This window comes from Bidens hawaiensis, unplaced genomic scaffold, assembly GCF_021521415.1.
Source record: "Bidens hawaiensis isolate Kalapana, Puna unplaced genomic scaffold, B.hawaiensis_p1.1 tig00018749_1, whole genome shotgun sequence".
Lineage (NCBI taxonomy): Eukaryota > Viridiplantae > Streptophyta > Magnoliopsida > Asterales > Asteraceae > Bidens > Bidens hawaiensis.
Window position 1 is genome coordinate 56,994 of NW_027492842.1, and position 21,489 is coordinate 78,482.

At 35.7% G+C, this 21,489-nt stretch overlaps 1 protein-coding gene across 1 annotated transcript; it reads left to right on the forward strand.

Moving 5' to 3' along the window:
- The first annotated feature begins 14,570 nt into the window (after positions 1-14,570).
- Positions 14,571-18,495, forward strand: LOC143556888 (uncharacterized). The gene is made up of 6 exons (XM_077046103.1): positions 14,571-14,716; positions 14,785-15,250; positions 15,581-16,911; positions 17,024-17,086; positions 17,619-17,688; positions 17,818-18,495. Exons 2-6 carry the CDS (start codon positions 14,996-14,998, stop codon positions 18,493-18,495), a joined length of 2,397 nt encoding a protein of 798 aa, XP_076902218.1. The 5' UTR covers positions 14,571-14,716; positions 14,785-14,995.
- Positions 18,496-21,489: the final 2,994 nt, after the last annotated feature.

Here is a 21,489-nt window from a genome sequence, read left to right on the forward strand (position 1 = left end):
CAAGAACATTATGAATAAAGTTAAGGAGTTAATGTAATAATATAAATATAAATAAAAAAGATTGATAAACTAGCTCATTACCTCATTAAAGTTTGTTATGATATTTCAAAATGAATACAAAAAATTATTATAATTTTTTATAATGTTTGAATAATTTTATTATAATGTTTGAACATATAGGTTAACCATTACACTAACAACATTAGTTTGAGAGGCCAAAACCTTAGTCAAAGAGTGAAAACAAAGGCCAAGTAATAAAAACAAGCAAGTTTTAACATATATTACAAGGACCAAACCCCATAATCAAACAATAAAAGCTCAGCTTTGGTTTCATTATCAAAGTTACAAAGGAGTAAACATGTATATATAAAGGTAAAGCGCGCTTAAGAGAAGATAGCACGGAGAGAGGTGGGAAGAGATGCTCTTAGGGGAGTTCCTTTCTACTTTCTAGCGAGAATTGAAACCGATAGTCAAATTTCTTCAAATAAACTAGACTGAAGAGTCTTGACCAACCAATGTTGTACAAAGGTGTAACAAGTGAGTATTAACGTACATGCCAGAAAAGATCAAATCATTAATCAAACAAAAGCTGTTATATGGTTGCACTCGACACTCTGACTGTCAAAGTCTGGTAACTTATAAAAGAACGAACACGCAAAAGTGAGTATGCGCATGCATACAAGCATAGAGCTTGCTTAAGAGAAAGTATTGGTGAGAGAGGGAAAGGAGATGCTCTTACATGAGTTGTTTTCTAGTATGGCCTAAGTCTTTGAAAGGGCGAACTTTTTGGCAACCCTAATGCAAGGACCCATTTGGATGGGTGCGGACTCATTAAACGTGCCATGATATGATAAATCTATATAAAAATAAAAGCTTGTGTACGTCCTCTTAAACGCAAACTACATTTATGCATGCAAATTTACATTTTCTACCGCTCCGGATTTTAGAAGTTCTTCATATCACTTTTGAATATTCCTGCAATTAGCAACTTTCTACACCGAGTAGCTTTTTTCTTAAGGATGTAGTGTTTACATATTACACATTATTAAAATTGCTGGTTTTTAATTGAGATGGAATTAAATTTTAAACTAATTATAAACGGTAAACGAATTATAAACGGGTCGGATTGTAAACATGTTATAAGAACATGTGAAGGCAAGTAGACAACTTACATATACTTCTTTATCGGCTATAGTTTCTTGGAACTTTTGAATTTATTAAAAGTAAAAGTACTTAAATGGGTGTATGTATGCAAATGGCCAAAAATGTGAATCACTGGCCTTTGGGCCAGCATTTCATATCATGAACAAAAAGACATAATATGTGAAGGCAACCATATATCAATTATAACTTTCTTCCAAGGTCCAATTAAATAACCGTCTCTTTTCTTGAAAATGCATAAACACATTTTTGCTTTAATTATTATTATTAGGGTACTTGGGCCGCAGCTTGGGTAGGGCATTTTGCTTCAACGAGTCCTCAGCAACACTACCTCGACCTTCGGTTTGGTAAATTAATTTGTAGCGCGCAATTGTGAAATAGGGTATCAAGGATTGGCTTCTGCTTATTCATCAATCGGGTACAGAAGCAAACTTGAGAGAAATTTTTGATGACGTGTGAATTCCTTCGGGTACTATAGCATGCGCCCCAAGTATATCGTTATTATTATGATTGCTTTTACTTGCAATTGGCCTTCTAGTCTAGTGGCATGGGAATGATAAACCTTGAGATCTTATGGTCTAAGCTCTCTGGTTTGTGATATCTGACTTAAGAGGGATTTTCACACGATAGTAGGTTTACACCTTGATGGTGTTTTTGGGTGACTCGGGCATGGAGCGTCAACGTCGGTGCAGACGGTTGATATCTTGTCTCGGGATGGTTCACCCGGGTATTATGGGTAATTTCAAATGCTGTTAAAAATAATTATTTTAACTTATAATTATAATTTAAAGAGAAAAGAAAAACTTTCTTGTCAATCAATCACACAACAAAAGCAAATGGTGTCCAATCTCATTTCTCTATCCTTCTATCTTTATCTTTATGTCAAAATGTTAAACCGTACTCAAGATTTATAATTTCAAACCTAGCTTTTTAGACAATACTCATTGCATAAAGTATAGCTAAAAAAGTGTTAGAATAAATATATTTATATATTTATTTATGGCCCTTATGATTATTTATATTATTATAATTGATCAAATAATATCATAAGCCTTATTAGATAATAGGTAAAAGCTTGATGGACGCTTTTACCCTTAAGACTAATTAAAAGATTTCCCCTTGGGTATATATATATAGAGAGATAATTAGAGAGTCTAAGGTTGGTTAATTGGCTAATCATAACACCTCAGAGTCACCCCACAACTCTCTCTCTCAAATCGTGTTCATCAAGAACACATAACTCCATCCTAACCGATACACCCTAAAGGGGAAACGAATCAGATTAAGAAGATGTCGATCTCCAACATCACTGGATTATCAGGTATTACATCCTTACTCGTTTCCATTATATCATCAAATAGAAGAAACTGATCAACATCTGGTATCAGAGCATGATGTTGATTAATCAGTTTCTTCGATGTTCATAAAACTGGAATTAAAATCGGAAACGAATTTTTGTTTAAAACCCTTATGTTTACGGTTTTGATCATCATCATAAAATTGATTGGATTTGATGTTCGTATTACTTCCAACGAATTGTCAGGTCTGATTAAAACCTGTTTATTATCAAAACCTGATTATTTTCGAAATCTGTTTTACAAAACGTTAAGATTTCGATTCCAGTGTTATTAATCTGATAAAATAATCGAATTATCAGTTTCATTATTTTTTTGAAACTGTTCTTATTTTCGAAGATGTTCTTGATGAACATCATAATTTTCGAAAAACTAACACTAATTTGGATTAACTTGGGAAACTGAAATCTGTTAAAGAAATAATGTTATCTCTAAATTTAATTTCAAAATCTTTTAAATAAAATAAAAGATATTATTTTGAAATCTTATTAAATTTTGAGATAATATAAAATTTTAACAGAATCTCCCAAATCCCTTAAAATTAGGAAATAGGTTATCAGGTTGATTAAAATTAATTTTTCGAATTCTGCTAATGTTGCGAATCAAGGCACCCATTCGCAACAAATGGACTCCAATCGCAACAAACAAGATGTTGCGAAATCGCATGATGTTGCGAGTACTCTTAATCGCAACAACTATGTTGCGAGTGCTTTAAATCTTGCGAGTAACATGTTGCGATTATCCACTAATTATGTTGCGAATCAGAACCTGGCATCACAAAATGTTACGAAAGGGACACATGTTGTGAAAGGTCACTAATGTTGCGAGTGCTTAAGATGTTGCGAGTATTACCTATGGATGTTGCGATCAGCCTTGAGATGTTGCGAGTATTACCTTATGTTGCGAGTACTCTTAATCGCAACAATTATGTTGCGAGTACTTCAAATCGCAACAATGCTGATTACATCGCAACAACATCATTCGCAACATCTCTTATAAAGCATCAATCGCAACATTACTTATGACCTCACTATCCGAAACATCTAAAATCCCCTAACCAAATTCGCAACATTATTTCGAAGTAATCGCAACTTCTCTTATATCTTAGATGTTGCGATATGATCAGAAACCCTTATGATAACCTAACTGATTAAGGGGCCCTGTTTGTTTTTTTTTTTAGGGGTAGCACCCGAACCCAAGCAGGGGGCGCTGCCCCCCGCACCCCCCGTTAAATTACTTAACTTAAATAACACTTCTAGTTCACTTCTGCCCAACGGTGATGTGTAACCTAATATTGTTATTTAAGTCTAATTAAGTATGTCACTTAAAAGTGTATGTCCTAACATTATCAGACATTCGCGTGATTTTAGTTTTGCCTTAAATACACAAAAGTTTTCACTTCTGCCCAACGGTGATATGTTATACTTAGTGCATTGCGAACCTACTTAGTGCCTAAAATCTTAATTGTCTCACTTCTGCCCAACGGTGATGTGTTACAATTAATTTTGCACAAAACTTTAATTTTCATAATTGCTTGAATATATTCACTTCTGCCCAACGGTGATGTGTTTTTATTTAAGTAGAACTTAATTTAAGTCTGTTATTTTGGTGTTTTATAATAGACTATATCACAGCTTCCTTATATAATGGTCCTTACTTGTTTGCCTGCTTTAGATTAAGTGCCCTTAGATCACTCTAAATTCTTCCTTAAGTTTCCAACTAGATGCCTTATTTAGATTAGTATCTTATTTTCTCATCTTATTTCCATCAGCTCCCAACTGTGGGATTGAAACCTTGACTGGCGCTAACTTTACTGCTTGGAAAGACTCCCTTACGCTGACACTTGGTATGCTGGACTATGATCACGCGCTCAGACATGAAGCTCCTCCTGCTCTTACTGATAAGAGCACAGCTGAACAAAAACTTGCTCATGAAAGGTGGGAGAAGTGTAACAGGATGTCACTTATGCTGATCAAGAACTCTATTACTGCTACCATCAGAGGAGCCATTCCTGATTCAACTATCGCCAAGACTTATCTGGCTTCTGTGGAGGAACAATTCAAGGGAACGTCTAAGGCACATGCTTGCACTCTTATGCTTAAGTTGGTGACTACAAAGTATGATGGAAGGAGCGGTATTCGTGAGCACATCATGATGATGCAAGACACGTCGAACAAGCTTAAAGACTTGGACATGTCAATCAGTGAGGGTTTCTTAGTCCAATTCATTATGACTTCTCTTCCTGCTTCTTATGAGACTTTTAAAGTCAATTACAACACACAGAAAGAAAAATGGTCAATGAGTGAGTTGATCGTTATGTGTGTCCAAGAAGAGGAACGTCAGAAAGTGGACAAACCTGAGATGGCTTACCTTATGACTACCGATAATTCCAAGAAGCGGAAAGGAAGTTTCAAAAAGAAAGCTGCTTCTAAGTTCCAGAAAAACAATCCAAGTACAAGCACTGCCTCCAGCTCTAAGAATCCTTCAGGGAAGTTTTTCTGCAAGTTCTGTCGTCTGACAGATCATAAGCAGAAGGACTGCCCAAAATTTAAGGAATGGCTGGCTAAGAAAGGTAATGATCTCTTTATGATACTTGAGTCCTTTAATTTAGAAGTTCCATCTAATACTTGGTGGGTTGATAACGGTTCAACTGTTCATGTATCCAATTCTTTACAGGGATTCCTTACAATCCAGAAGCTGGAGGGAAACCGAAGAACACTAAAGATGCCTAATGGAAAGCCTCTAGTAGTCAAGGCTGTGGGAACTTTTGAATTACGCATGAGAACTGGGTTTTGTATTAAACTTTATGATACCTTATATATTCCTGAAATTACCAGGAATCTTGTATCAGGAATAAAGTTAGACAATGACGGTTATGTAATTTCTCATGGTCATGGCAAACTTACTATTAGCTTTGAATCTAAAGTTGTTGGTTTTGGCTATCTGGATGGTCTCTATAAATTAGAATTGGATGATGATTTTACCAAGTCTTTGTTATCATATAATCTTAATGAATCACTAACAAAGAATAAACGAAAACGAGACTTAGAAACCTCATCTAAGTTGTGGCATGAACGTTTAGGCCACATTTCACGAGAACGATTATCTCGACTCGTGAAGGATGAAGTCTTACCATCTCTCGATTTCACTGATTTTGGAACTTGTGTCAAATGCCTTAAAGGTAAAATGACATCAGCGAATAAGAAAGGTGCTACAAGGAGTTCTAATTTATTAGAAATTATTCACACTGATATCAGTGGTCCTTACACTATCGCTGGAATAACTGGACATAATTCATTTATCACTTTCATTGATGATTATTCACGCTACATGTACTTGTATCTCATTAAGGAAAAATCTGAATCATTAACAACTTTTAAAGACTATAAAACTGAAGTTGAAAAACAATTAGGTCTTCAAATTAAAGTTGTTCGATCAGATAGAGGAGGTGAGTATTATGGTAGACATACTGACATTGGACAAGCTCCTGGCCCATTTTATGAATTTTGTAAAAGCCAGGGGATTGTGAACCAATATACCATGCCCGGTACTCCTCAGCAGAACGGTGTTGCTGAGAGAAGAAATAGAACCCTAATGAACATGGTTCGCAGTATGTTGGCCAACTCTAATTTACCTCAATTTCTCTGGACTGAGGCCTTAAAGACAGCTGTTCATATACTAAATAGGGTTCCTTCCAAATCTGTCCCTAAAACTCCTTATGAACTTTGGACAGGGAGGAAACCGAATCTAAGATATATGAAAGTATGGGGCTGTCTTGCTGAAGCAAAGCTTTATAATCCTTTTCTAAAGAAACTTGACCCGAAAACGATCAGCTGTTTCTTTATCGGCTATCCTGATCACTCAAAGGGTTATCGCTTCTATTGTCCTTCTCACATTACTAGAATTGTAGAAACCAGGCGTGCCGCATTCCTTGAGGATTTTAAGGTCAGTGGGAGCAGTGAAAATCCTAATGCTGATTTGAAAGAAGCACAAGACGCGGGGGAGAGGGATTCCTCGCTCACATTAACTCCGATTACTCCTCTTGTACTCAATGCTGCACCGCATGTCACTGCACCAAATTCTACAGAACTTATCATACCAGAAAATGAAGTCACTCTTGTACTCAATGCTGCACCGCATGTCACTGCACCAAATTCTACAGAACTTATCATACCAGAAAATGAAGTCACATTAAACGATCAATATCAACACAATGCTGAACCCGATAATCAACCCAGAAGGTCATCTAGGCCCAAAAAGCCTACTAATTTTGGTGATTACGTAACCTTTCTGGCTGAAGCTGAAGAAATGGATGATGGAAAGCTTAATGATCCTACCTCTTATCATGAAGCCATTAACAGTGATCAATCTTCTAATTGGAATAAAGCTATGACTGACGAGCTTGAATCCATGAAGCAAAATGACGTTTGGGATTTGGTTGAATTACCCAGCGGTGTCAAACCCGTAGGATGTAAATGGGTCTTCAAAACAAAACTGGATCCGAATGGAAACGTTGAACGCTATAAGGCGAGATTGGTTGCAAAAGGCTATACTCAGAAAGAGGGAATCGATTATCAAGAGACCTTTTCTCCAGTTTCTCGAAAAGATTCTTTAAGGATTGTCATGGCTCTAGTAGCTCATTATGATTTGGAGCTACATCAGATGGATGTCAAAACTGCTTTCCTTAATGGTGACTTGGATGAGGACGTGTTCATGACACAGCCTGAAGGTTTCAAACCCAAAGGGCAAGAACACTTAGTCTGCAAGTTAAAGAAATCTATATACGGGCTAAAGCAAGCATCGCGTCAATGGTATCTAAAGTTTGATGAAGTCATGAAGAAACAGGGTTTCGGAAAAAATCAAGTGGATCAATGCACCTACCTCAAGATGAGTGGGAGCAATTTTACTATTCTTGTCCTTTACGTAGATGACATTCTACTGGCAAGTAATAGCTTAGACATGTTGTGTGAGTCGAAGCGCTTACTTTCGCGAAATTTTGACATGAAGGATCTCGGAGAGGCTTCTTACGTTATTGGCATCGAAATACACCGAGATAGACACAATGGGATCTTAGGTCTATCCCAAAGGGCCTACATTGAGCGTGTCCTAACCCGTTACAACATGAAAGATTGCAACCCCTCTGCAGCTCCAGTAGTTAAAGGAGATGTTTTTGGCTCATTCCAAAGTCCGAAAACAGAGGCTGAAAAGGCGCAAATGAGAATGATACCTTATGCATCAGTAGTTGGAAGCCTTATGTATGCTCAGGTCTGTACTCGTCCAGATATCGCCTACATCACTGGAATGCTTGGGCGTTATCAGACTAATCCTGGTCTGGCTCATTGGAAAGCAGCTAAGAAGGTCTTAAGATATCTGCAAGGGACGAAAGACTATAATTTGACTTATAGAAGAAGTGATCATTTGGAAATGGTGGGTTATTCTGACTCTGACTTTGCTAAATGCAAAGATGATAAGAAATCCACTTCAGGGTATATCTTTATGTTAGCAGGCGGACCTATTTCATGGAAGAGTCATAAACAACAGTTGACTGCAACTTCTACCATGATGGCAGAATACATAGCTGTTTACAACGCTACCTGTCAGGGAATGTTGCTTAGGAATCTTGTCACTGGACTCAAAATTGTCAATTCCATTTCTAGACCATTGAAGCTTTACTGTGATAACTCAGCTACCGTTAGTTTCTCGAACAGTAACAGTTCGACTGGCGCTGGACTATTTCTTGATACAAAGTTTTTGTTCGTACGTGAACGAATTGAGGAAAATAATCTTTGTATTGAGTATATAAGTACTAAAGATATGCTTGCGGATCCGATGACAAAAGGTCTCCCATCTAAAGTATTCGAAGAATTTGTTTCGAGAATGGGCTTATTTAAAGATCTTATTTAATGGCATATTGTACTTACTTACGTTTATTAATAAAAGTTTCCTCACTTACTTGATTTACTTGTCTCTTAATATGTTCACGCTAGCCTAATGACATATAGACACTAATATGTAAGTCAAAATTAAGGGAATGATTTGATCCTAATGTTAAGTTTTAAATTTGGATTGTAGTATGATTAATGGGGGTCTTGTTTCGATTACTGATTCAATGACTGTATTTCTCTGCTACATTTGAGTTTAGAACTAAAATGAGTATTAATTCCTGCGCAGGCTTACCTAATGCTCATAATAAATAATCACTCGGCCAAGTGGGAGAATGTTAGAATAAATATATTTATATATTTATTTATGGCCCTTATGATTATTTATATTATTATAATTGATCAAATAATATCATAAGCCTTATTAGATAATAGGTAAAAGCTTGATGGACGCTTTTACCCTTAAGACTAATTAAAAGGTTTCCCCTTGGGTATATATATATAGAGAGATAATTAGAGAGTCTAAGGTTGGTTAATTGGCTAACCATAACACCTCAGAGTCACCCCACAACTCTCTCTCTCTCAAATCGTGTTCATCAAGAACACATAACTCCATCCTAACCGATACACCCTAAAGGGGAACCGAATCAGATTAAGAAGATGTCGATCTCCAACATCACTGGATTATCAGGTATTACATCCTTACTCGTTTCCATTATATCATCAAATAGAAGAAACTGATCAACAAAAAGAACATAAAATTATACAATGTGAAAACAAATAGTCTTGCACGGGAGTTTTATATTATTTAATAAGAAATTTTTTATAAAAACTGAGTTTGAGATAAAACTAAACAGCTATTTCTTAATTTTTGAATTAATAACTAACAAAGAGAGAAAATCAAAACGAAGATAAACATGAATATAAATTAAGCCAACTAAAAAGACTTGTTTAGAAAAGTTGACTTTAGTAGAGGGCATAGATCATGTAAAAGCATGGGATACGATCTTCATACACTACATCTATGGTGATTGTATAGGCCTATACAGTTTGTATAGGGCTATATATAGGCCAAGTATGACCGACAAGTGTACGGAGATGACGCAAAAAAAACAGCTTTTTGTGGCCTATGCAGCCGTATTGCCCTATACTAGCCGTATAAGCAAAAAATGATGTGTAAAGATCCAATGTGGTGCATGAAGATCTCATGCCATGCAAAAGCATATATGCATCCTGATTAAGTTCTTGAAATATTTAAAGGATATCCTTGATGAATGCCTTCTATTCTTTTCAATTCCAATGTAGGTAACCAGCTAATCAAGACCGAACCATAGACTAATGGTTCAGTCTCGATTAATATTGATAAAAGTTGATTTTAGGTAAAACAGCACCGACAAGCGACGGTTAGATTGTATCTAGGCGTCCATCACCGCTCTAATCTTTAGACCAACTAAATTTACTCATTCTTATTGAAACATAGGCTAATGTCCTTTTGATAAAACGGTGGATTCAAGAAACAAAAAAAGATATGTTCTTTAAGGAAAACAAATTTCATCAAGGCAAAGTACAGTTCCTTTTGACATTTTGGTTGGCACATGCACTCCTTTTTGAACAATACCCCATGGTTAAAACCCTAATGAAATCACATGTGGATTTCACTTTTTTACAACTAACATTAACTGAATATGAAATCCAGTTACCCATTTTGCAAAATATACATAGATATTTATGATTTTATGTATGTGTATTTATTTTAGTTTCAAGTAGATTCTCCTATAGATACTTTAACTGTGATACATATATAATCGGTTACGTAACTGGTTACTCCAATCTCTTAAGTCTTAACCATGTTATGCAATTAAATCAAGACGTAAAAGTGCATTATGTAATTCTCATGAGATACCTGATTTGAATATGAAATCCAATTACCCCTTTGCAATATGCGTGTATAATTTCGTTCATTTATTTTAGTTTCAAGTATCCTATATAAATACGCTAACGGTGATACGTAGCTGGTTACTTTAATCTCTTAACCATGTTATGTTATGCTATGTATGTTAAATCAGTATGTAAAAGAGCATTATATAACTTGGTAATGTATATATAATATGCATGAAAAAGAAATAGCAGTTTGTATATAGTTGTCTTTGTACACCACCAAATTCACATGTGGCTTTCACTGTTTGTATACCAACTCATGAGTGATTGAGGGCTCATATCAGAAAGGGAAAACACATACTATACATGTGGACCAATCTACATTTCATAATTTTGGAACCAATAAAAACGACATTTTCTAATCTCGACACTTAACCGCGTCATCTATTCGACATCCATCGCATAAAACATTAAGATTTAACATGAAAGCTTTGGAAATTCTTTTAGCTTTTGAATGTCCAAATTTTAACCAAATAAAGAATTTGGTAACCACATAAAGAATTCAAGTTCTATAGATTGTTAAACTCGTGCTAAAATATGTAAATTACAACATGCTTTAGTAACAAATGAATTTGACTTTACAATTATTAAAAATACATGCATGCTAGTGTGTGAAACTGTGAATGGATATACAGATCTGACAAGAATTGTACTTAGCATATATATTATTCATAGGAAATCAAAAGAGTACTTTATATATCTTTAAAAAAGGTAAACCAAAAACTTAATGACAATAAAATGAGAACTGAATATATTTAACAACCTAAGAACATGAAGAACAAGAAAGATAAGAGTGAGAGATATATACCTATAATCATGCAAATCAAGAGTAGATCTGAGAATTTGTTGTCACTTTCTTTGTTTTAATTTTGTGGATTGATTCTCTCTCTATCTTCCCACAGCTTTATTGAACTGCAAAGTGCAAAGATTGAAGCCAAAAACAAAAAAGACCTAGGGCTGTTTGATTGTTAGTCATTAAGAGACTACATTAAACTTTTAATGGCTCATAGCCTCTTAATGGTTAAGAGGCAACCTTAAGTCTGAATGGTTAAGAGGTTACTTAATGGTTGCCTATTAACAATTCAGACTTAAGGCTACATCTTAACCATTAAGAGGTTATGAACCATTAAGGGATCCTTGTTAAGAGGCTATCCAAGAGCCCCTAAGGTTGAAGCATGCAGTTCAAGAAAGCTGTGGAAGAACAGAAAAAGCATCATTTTTACAAGATTATTCTTCTTGATCACATAACCCTAATTAGGGTGTTCATGAAATCATATCACTGTATATATGTGTGTGTGTGTTTGTGAATGGTGAGGAGAGATTGAAGGGGCAGTATATATAAGAAAAATAGTTTATTTTTTACCACCAATCCCAAGAAGAATATTGGGTATAACACAACTCTGATCATATTACCCCACCTTCTTCCCAAACTCTTTTTTTTTTTTTTTTTAAGCTTGCCTCCTACTATTTACAATAAACCGCCATTGCCAGGGATCGAACCCTGGACCTCTCACCCAAAGGCCTAAGTCTTTACCATCCCACCAAAGTGGAGATGGCTTCTTCTCAAACTCCTGTTGTTTGTTTTGATGTAACAATATATTTAACTTTTTTTTAATTGAATATACATAATATATGGATATGTACAACACACTTAATATAGGAATTTTTGCATCATAGTTACCTACAAGTTACGCAACGTATATAAATAATTGTATAGAAGTTACACAACATATAGAATTTCATTTCGTATATAAATCGTTACACACAACTTACACAATGCATATACATAATTATGCTCAAATATTACATAATGTATGTAAACAATTACACATAAAATTACGCAACATATAAAAAAATAATAAATAATGTACTAACATATTACATATGTCAATAGTCATGCAACATATTATACATAGTGAAACAAAATATGTAAATAAACCCGCAACACTTTATACACAATAACACAACACGTGTACACAAGATAAAGATTAAACCAGAGAGAAGAAGTTACAAAGAACGACTGATAACGAGTGATAAAGCTAAGCTTTGCATCCATTTAATTTATTATCGCTTTAGCCTCCAATACACGTTTAAGTAATGAAACGAATTAATTGCCATAACGACCTAACACCAACCCAATATAAACAACCTTTTGGGCTGGTTGGGGGCGAGGAGCCGAGGAGAGATTCGAACCCCCTGACATCGCAACAACGTGCTTTAATCCTCTAAGCTACAGGAGACTGGATTTGTTCCCGAAAGTAGCCTAGAAAAAAGGAACCTTTGATCTCCCAGCCATTTCGGGTTAAGAAAATGTCAAAGCATCTTTATCTGTACTTTATCTCTATAAGAACGGCGTGTTCCGAGGTATGAAGTGGTAGAGAAGCGATGCCATAATTGTGGTTTTGAATAAGACAACCTTTTTATTTTTCCTTTTCTTTTCTTCCGTATTGAAAAAGTATAAAGAACGAGATGTATGAAGTTTTCTATCATCCTACGTCGAGCTATTTTTCCACAGGACATCCCCTACAATATCGTCACCGCAAAAGAGTTTAACCACCAAGTTAAGTTAAACCAAATTTTGGACTACAAGTAATATAAGGTAGAAACTACAACTTACCAAAAAGATTGAGGGTCAAAAGAGTAAATTCCACTTCCTTCAATAAAAACATAAACTTACAAATGGCGCGAAAATTGCAGCAAACCTAGGGTTCATATCTACAAACAATCAATCAAATCACTAAATTAACCCCAAATTGAAACGAATCAATGGAGGGTTTCACTAGCCAACTCGATGAAATCAAAACCCAGTTATTATCTTGTTCAATTATCAACTCAAAATCAAAAAAATCGGATCTTTATGCCACGTTATTGCAACTTCAAGAACACTCAATTACTGATCCTTTGCTTCTTCAATCGCTTGCTGATTCGATTGGTGTTTTTTTGCCAGTGATGGCGAATGATGCTTTACTAGATGATGAGGAAATGTAAGTTATTTTGTTATTAGTTGTTTCGGATAGTGAGTCGTTTTTCAAGCTCGGGTTCGGCTTGTTTATTATAATTTGAATAATTTATATATATTTTTAATTATTTTTGTATTTGTGGGTAATGAGTTTAAGTTTGGCTCGAGGTTGTGTGTAGTTAGAAGAACTTATAAGTTAAATTTACATTAGGCTTGTTAGTTGTTAAGGCTCGACGAGCCTAAACGATCTTTAGGGGTGCAAATGAGTCGAGCTGCTTGTGAGTTACTCGAGCTCCGATCGATAAAAACTTGAAACGAGTCGAGCTGAGACTCAAATAAAGCTCTTTTAGCAAGCTCGAGTCTTGTGTGGGAAGCTCGTTTAGGCTCGTCGAGCCTTAACGAGCCTTGTGTATTTTTAAGTTTCACCACTTTTGGACTTTGTGCACTTCACAGTCGAGCTTGAACGGAGCTATGGCTCGTTTAAGGTTCTAAACGAGCTCTAGCGGAGCTCTGGCTCGTTTAAGGTTTTTCACAAAATATATAAAAGTAATAAAAAAATATATAAATTAACTAATAAATAATAAATGAACCGAGCTCGAGTTTTAGAAAAAGAGCTCCAAACGAGCTTTATTTGAGGCTTAGACTCGATAACTAGCTCGACCTCGAGCCTTCGTATGTCAAAACAAGCTGAGCTCAGGCTTGGCTTGGCTCCCCCAACGATCTTCCCATACAAGGCTCGAACTCGGGCTCGATAACTTAATGAGCTTTATTTGAGACTTAGACTAGATAACTAAACGGGCTTTATGTGAGGCTCGGGCTCGAAAAAATTCGGCTCGTTTTGAGCTTTTTTTTTCATCCGAGCTCGAGTAGCTGGCAAGTGGCTCGGCTCGTTTGCACCTCTGGTACTTGCTAATTGTATGTTGTAATCTGTCTTGCTGCAGAGCTTCACAGGCTTTGAAGTGTATGGGGTTTATGATTTACCATCCATCCATTGTTACTGGTATCTCAGGTACATTGATTATTAGTAAATTAGCCTCATTAAGTAGTTGATTGCATATTAGCAAAATTTCACATCTTATAATAGTTTATTATAATAATAGATCTAAATTGGTTATTAACTTTCAGAGGATGATGCTGATATGGTCTTAAGTTCTTTAAAGAAGGTCATATTGTCAACTCGAATTAAGGTTAAAATCTCATTTAGCTTATAATAACCTACGATCACTTACAAACATGTATTCATTGGTACTGACTTTATACTTTAATTGCAGTCTGTATGTAATTTAGGCGTATGGTGCATATCGGTCCAACAATTAAATCCATTGTTCTTAAACACACATATCGAATCCTTAGTGCGTGCTATAGTTCATGCTCTCGATAATCCTTCTGGATCTCTATCAACAACTTTTGAGGCGATGCAGGTATTATGACAATATAATCATATATGAAATTTTGTGACTTTTATATATTATTATGGTGACTGGTGCAGGCTGTGATGAAGTTGGAAACTCAAGTGAACGAAAAGATGAGAGAGACGTCTAGTTTATGGGCCCCACCGATATACAGAAGACTCGTTAGTGCAGATAAACGCGAGAGAGATATGTCGGAAAGATGTTTACAGAAAATTAAATCTTTATTATGCCCCCCTCCAGAAACGCTCTCTAAGGTCTATAAAGATTAAAAATTTATGGATTTTGATTATGACATGTCACATAATCACTTTGATTATTTTGTTTAAACAGGTAGTTATTGTCGATGTTAAGAGAAAACTACTGCCTGCAATGGAAGAACTGTTGAAACAAGGCATGAAGATTCAAGCAATGCAAGCATGGGGATGGTATACTCGTTTGATAGGATCGTATGCCATAAAAAACAGGCAGTTAATTAATCAGCTGTTAAAAATTCCTGAGCAGACATTTTCTGACAGTGACCCGCAAGTCAAAATTGCTTCACAGGTAATTTTCTTTACAGGTCGGGTCGGGTCAAAACCTGTCTAGTTGGGTTGATTCATTTCCATTTTTTTTTATTTATTTGAATTTTATACATTAAAAAAGCTCACTCGAGATTGCCTCAATGCCTCGGTCTGTAAATGAGCCCGCTCAGTCTCAATATGTGTAAATATATTTTTGAAAATAAACAAGTTGGCTTGAGCTTAACATGTCAGCTTGTTAATATTAGCTATCCAGCCCATATCTCGTTTACACCTATTACAATAGTAATAATAATTTTTATTTTTTGAATAATTTGATTTAGAAACTTATACCTTATATAACAATTTCTTGCAGGTTGTGTGGGAAGCTTTAATCGATGCTCTGATTATTCTACCACCACAAGAATCCACAAAAGAAGCTGCAACACAGCAAATATATGAAGATAACGATAATATCTTTGAAACTAACAGATTAAACAAGAGCATGAAACTCGTAATGACACCCCTAATTGGAATCATGTCAAGCAAATGTGACTCATCAGTCCACTTATCCTGCTTAAACACTTGGAATTATTTGCTTCACAAACTCGACAAATACGCTAACCACCCTTTTGTCAACAAAACTGTTCTTGAACCAATGCTCGAAGCGGTCTTTCGAGCGGGACCAGATGGTAAAAACATCTGGTCATGGAATTTCTGCTTGGATATTATTGATAGATACGCGTTAGCCAAAAATGACGATTCAAAGCATTATTCTGTCAAATGGATGCCGCGGAGTTTAGACCAGTTTGACTTTTTTGTCAAAATGGTTGACCTTTTAATTAGTCACGGTGAGGTTGCGCGTGATGCTGCTTTAAGAATATTCCGTTCTTCAGTAAAAAGTGTACAAGCTATTCTATCAGGATCAAGTGTTCCTTTTGGTGAGGTTATGTTATGCATCAATACCATTATTAACTGTCTAAAGAAGATATCAGAAAGTGGCGTTGGTCAAACTGTTGACTTTATAGAGATTGCTACCAAGGAATTACAACCGTCGATTTTGGGATCTCCGTTATACAAGATGAAACTTGACATTAAATATTCTGAAAACATGAATGATGACGATGATATGGTTTCAACAGTGGTGTATTTTACAATACTCTATTTCCATGACTTAATAAAGTCAACTCCCGACGGGTCAAAGTTGTCAAAGTTTGTGACTTTCTTGCTGCAATCTTATGATTCTTATGATATACTTCACACGTTTACGTGCTTATTGCATAAGTTCTTGATACCCGACTGCTTAAATTACTGGGTTGTTATAGCAAACTGCTTGAAAGATTACATAGATGGTAAATCAGAGGTTGATGACAACTGGGATCTTGAAATCTCTCGGTTTTTGAGTTACCCTTTTGTCGTTTTCTCATCGGGATCACAAAAGAGTCTTGATTTTGTGCAAATTGTTCAACCATGGAAGTCGGTTTACTCGTCTACGAAATGCTGTGAAAGTTTATTCCCGGTTTTCGATCGGTTTCTTGAAGAGTATTCCAAGATTGACCCTGCAGAAAACACTCGGAGCGACGAGTTTCTTTTATTTTGTGGAGATGCCATAATATGTGTTCTTGAACATACTATTAAATCATCAGATGATGCCGGTGGTCATAAAAGACTCCATGGCACCAAAACCAGCCTGCAGTGTGCTGCCAGGTCAGCAGATTACTTTTTTTTTTTTTGGAAAATCTTTATATAACCATTTACCTTATATGTTACAAATAATCTGATGCTTTTGTTTTTTTTTTCTTCTGGTGAAACTTTGCAGGTATTTAAGTGTATCGTACACAAAAGCGAAATCAAATCCGCAGATTCTTGATGCAACTTCCAGGTTGGTTTTAAAGAATATAATGGAGCATATAGCTAATGGTGTAAACGAGCCAAGCTACTCGTGAGCTACTCAAGACTGGCTCATTAAAAGCTCGAATCGAGCATAGCTTACACGAGCCTGAGCCTAAAAATAAGCTCGTTTAATAAACGAGCCCGAGCCAGGGCTTCACTTAGTGAGCTCGAGTAGGCTTGCGAGTCTAAACGAGTCTTTTATTTAAATAATTTTTATTTAGTATATTATATATTCATATTATGATAAAAATACCTAAATAATATATACTTTGTTATATATAAAACTTATAGTTGTAAATATATAGAAAATTATTTATAGATGTATATAAATAATCAATACAAATAAATAATAAATACTAAATGAACCGTGCCTGCCCGAGCCTGAAAAGTTACGCACGAGCCGAGCTTGAGTTTTAGAAACAGAGCTCGGAACAAGCCGAGCTTGGACTCAACTCGGCTCGTTTACACTTTACACCCCTGTGCATAATTGTGATTTTTATACGACTGTAAAATGTTTTCAGCGTCTTTGCCACCTTGACGCTCGTTGTGGAATCTTTTCACTTTGAAGAGGATATCATTCCATTTGTTGAGGTTTGTATCTCTTCTAAATCGCTAGCGTATGTATGTGTGTATTATGTATGTATATATGCATATGCACTTATAAATGGTTGACCGTTGACCTGCGTTTTTCTTTTATTTATTTACCTTTTTGTTATTTAGATTATATCAAACCCGTTGCTTCAATGGCTATCGGATTCTGAACTACAACACGAAAACATAATCTACCAACTCCATTTATGGACTGCTACCCTCAAAAGTATGCAAACCAGTTGGCCACCGATAAGCTTCAACTCAACGTTTCTTAAACTCCAAGCAATCCTACTCGAAGCAACTCTTGATCACCCAAATCCGTCGGTCTCTAATCCCACAGTCGCCTTTTGGAACGCAACATACGGTCAACAAGTCAAACTAGACTACCCTCAAAACTTACTTCCGGTTTTGGACAAACTTTCAAGAAACGGTAAAATAACTTTATGTAAAAAACGATACTCGACAACAGACGCTGCAGTTACAGTTAGTCCTCCGAACAAACACAAAGTCACCACAACGTTAAACCGTTGCGTGAAACGAGTGGAGTTAACTGATGATCGTGTGAACGGGTTGGGTGGTGCTAATGGGCCTAAGAGGAAACGGTTGGAGTTAACCGAGCATCAGAAGGAAGTGAGACGGGCCCAACAAGGTAGGTTGAAGGATTGTGAAGGGCGCGGGCCCGGGGTGAGGACATACACGAGCGCTGACTTTTCGCAAGAGAATCAAGATGAGTCACAAGAGAGTCAAGATGTGAGAAATGTGGAGTCTATTTTGGAGATGTTGAAAAAAAGTGGTAAAACATATTAAGTTGTATTTTTATGAATTAAGTGTTATTGTAAACATGTAATCATATTAATAGCAAGTTTTGCTTACTAGCAATTAGTAAGAAAGAACATGCATTATTATTATTATTATTATTATTATTATTATTATTATTATTATTATGTTGTGTCACTTTTATCCTCTACATATTATATATATATATGTATATATTATATTTTGCAAGTTTGGATTCTGAGTAGTTTTCACTATTCATTCATTTTAATGCTTTGTGTGTTGTATTTGTTGCAGTACATATTGTACATTTTTTTATTTTATTCAGAAAGTTACATGTCTGTTACACATGGTGTTACACATCTCTCATATACCTTGATATCATAGCTACCGTCTCTCTCTCTCTCTCTCTCTTGGCTTCATACACATGCATCAACCGCCGTTTCTTTTGTTTTCATACGATGGTGTCATGTTTTGTAGAGAGAGAAACAATTGCTGCCGGCGACTGCGTTCGTTTCTTCTATGCTTCATCTGCAACAGTTATATATGCATGTGGTTATGATGTTGCGATTGGTGATAAACTCATAGGTTCACTATTTCTTTTGAACCGGCTTCTATTGTTTGTATATTCTGGATTGTTGTTTGTGATGGTTTTACACCTGAGTTCTTTGCACAAATTTCTTTCCATTTTTAGAGAGAAACAGGGGGATTGCCTCGCCGTCCGGCAGAACTACAACGTCGAGTGCCTTCATGGAGGCTGCAAAACCTCTGATGGATTTCTGACTCCATGCACATCAGTTGTTCGATGAAATGCATGTCTATCCATTTAGGCTATAGAAAGGCTATCTGAGCCTCTATTGTGACCTTAGGTACGGTGCACATGGGGTGTTCAGTGTATTTGTAATGCTTGACTTTGAAGTTTACTTTTGTTCTGATGACTTGTGTTACAGCTTCGTGAGGCGATGATGGATTCGTGGCATGGCAATTGTGGTGCTTGGAAACAAGCAATCAGAATTGTAGCCATGAATATAATCTGAGCCAAATTACACAATTTGTTCATATTTGGGTTGTTTTGAGAATTTAGACAAATTTACTAAATCCATGTGATTCTTAAATTTGCTTTGTTAAAGAACCAGCTGTTGTTTTTATAAACTTATGGAGCTTTGTTATTTGTGTGTGTATGTTATGTTACTTTCAATTTCTATTTTGGATATGCTTATGGTAGTGATCAATAATTTGGTTTCAATTACATGCCTCTTGGCTTTCTTGCTCATATTGAAGAGCATAACTGAAACTCAGGTAGGTCGGAGTCCTAATCTACATGTTTATTATCCTATTGATAAGAGATTAATTGGTTTCAGTTTGTACTCTGAAAGGTCCATTATCGGTTTCTGCTATATTTGCTTTGCTTGACCTTTTTTTCATGAAATAAGTTATGAAGGCGAGGATGTACATTATTGGATGTGTTGTTTGACTTTGAATGTAATGACTTAAATTTTTGTCCCTCTATCTAATTGGATGTTCATGTTGAGGTGGTCATTTCTGTTTTACGTGCCCTTATGTGGTCACTTTGAATAATTCATTTTTTGAGGGCTGATTTCAATAATTTGTTTTGGTCGGTGTTGTTGAATGTTGCTATGAGCAAGGGTAACCCATCACAAACATACATATTGGTGGTCTTCTTCAAACAATGCATTTTATATTTTGAAGTTGACTTTTCTTTACATGTGTTTAGTAGTCTAAATTGGAATGCCGTGATATTTGGTTTATTGCTGCGCATTTTGTACATCTCAAAACGAATATGTGCCTTTTAATATAATGGAATATAAGCTTTGGATAGCTAAAAATAAATATTTGCAATTTGATTACAAGCGACACGTTCAGTGGTAGCTTATATCACCATCCCGGTAGTTTTAGCTTTCGTCGACCATATCACCAACCCGGCGTGACGTGCGGGCGTTAGCACTAGGACTCATATATGCTATTTAAATGTTTACCCAGCCGAGTAGTGGGGAAATTATTTGGAACATTATTTGGACACCGAAGCGTTCATGGAGTGCAGTTGCAGATTTGCTCAAAAGCAAATTGGTGATATGTTTGTGTTTTCGTAATATAAAATTGCATCTCTAAATTTGCATCTCTTTTTAAACTTTACGCTGCCCGCCGCAACGCGACGGGTCTAATGACTAGTTTAATTCTTACATATGATTATTTCCTTGGTTTATGTGTGTTTTAGTTGTTGTACTTTATGTTTCGCTTATAGTACATTGAGGTTTGTTTTCATCTTTCTTACAATCTTTTGATTTTCTTTTTCTTTTTGATTTTTTTAATTTATTTAAATTTATTATTTATTCCTTTTTTTAATTTAATTTTAGTATTTTTTAAGAATTTTTTTAATTAATGTAAACCTAACCAATTAACTGAAAAAGTTATATTTTTTGGGTTTTGTTTTTTAATTTCTTCTTTAATTAACCCACGTATTAATCTATCTAATCAAGTGACACGTTATATTTTTGGGGTTTTATCTTTTGTTTGGTATCCGTTACATCATGCAAGTCTGGACGATACATAATAACATGTTTCGATGCCCTTTTTGGTTACAATACGAGTAATATATGGATCTTTCTTCTTTGATTTACTATACCGAGTACATCGAAGCACAAAAAATTTACACTGGTCGCGAAGCGTATTATCTCTTACTAGTTTATAAATCTAAATAATCATACTGATACCATACTCTAAGGTGCACAGAATACCCGGTTTGGACCCGACCCAAAACCGGTTCCGACCCACCGCAAGTATGACATGGTATTGGGTTTCTTCCCGGGTATGTACCCGAAACTACCGGAACTAGTTCCACCTTTACCTGGTCAAAACCTGACCCGACCTACCAGAAACCCCAAAAAAACACGAAAAACCTGGTCAAATACCCGATTATACCTGAAATCAACTTTTGTTAACCATACCCGAAACCGATTCATGCCCGGTTCTTGTTCTTAAATACCCGGTTTTTGCACCACTCGATCT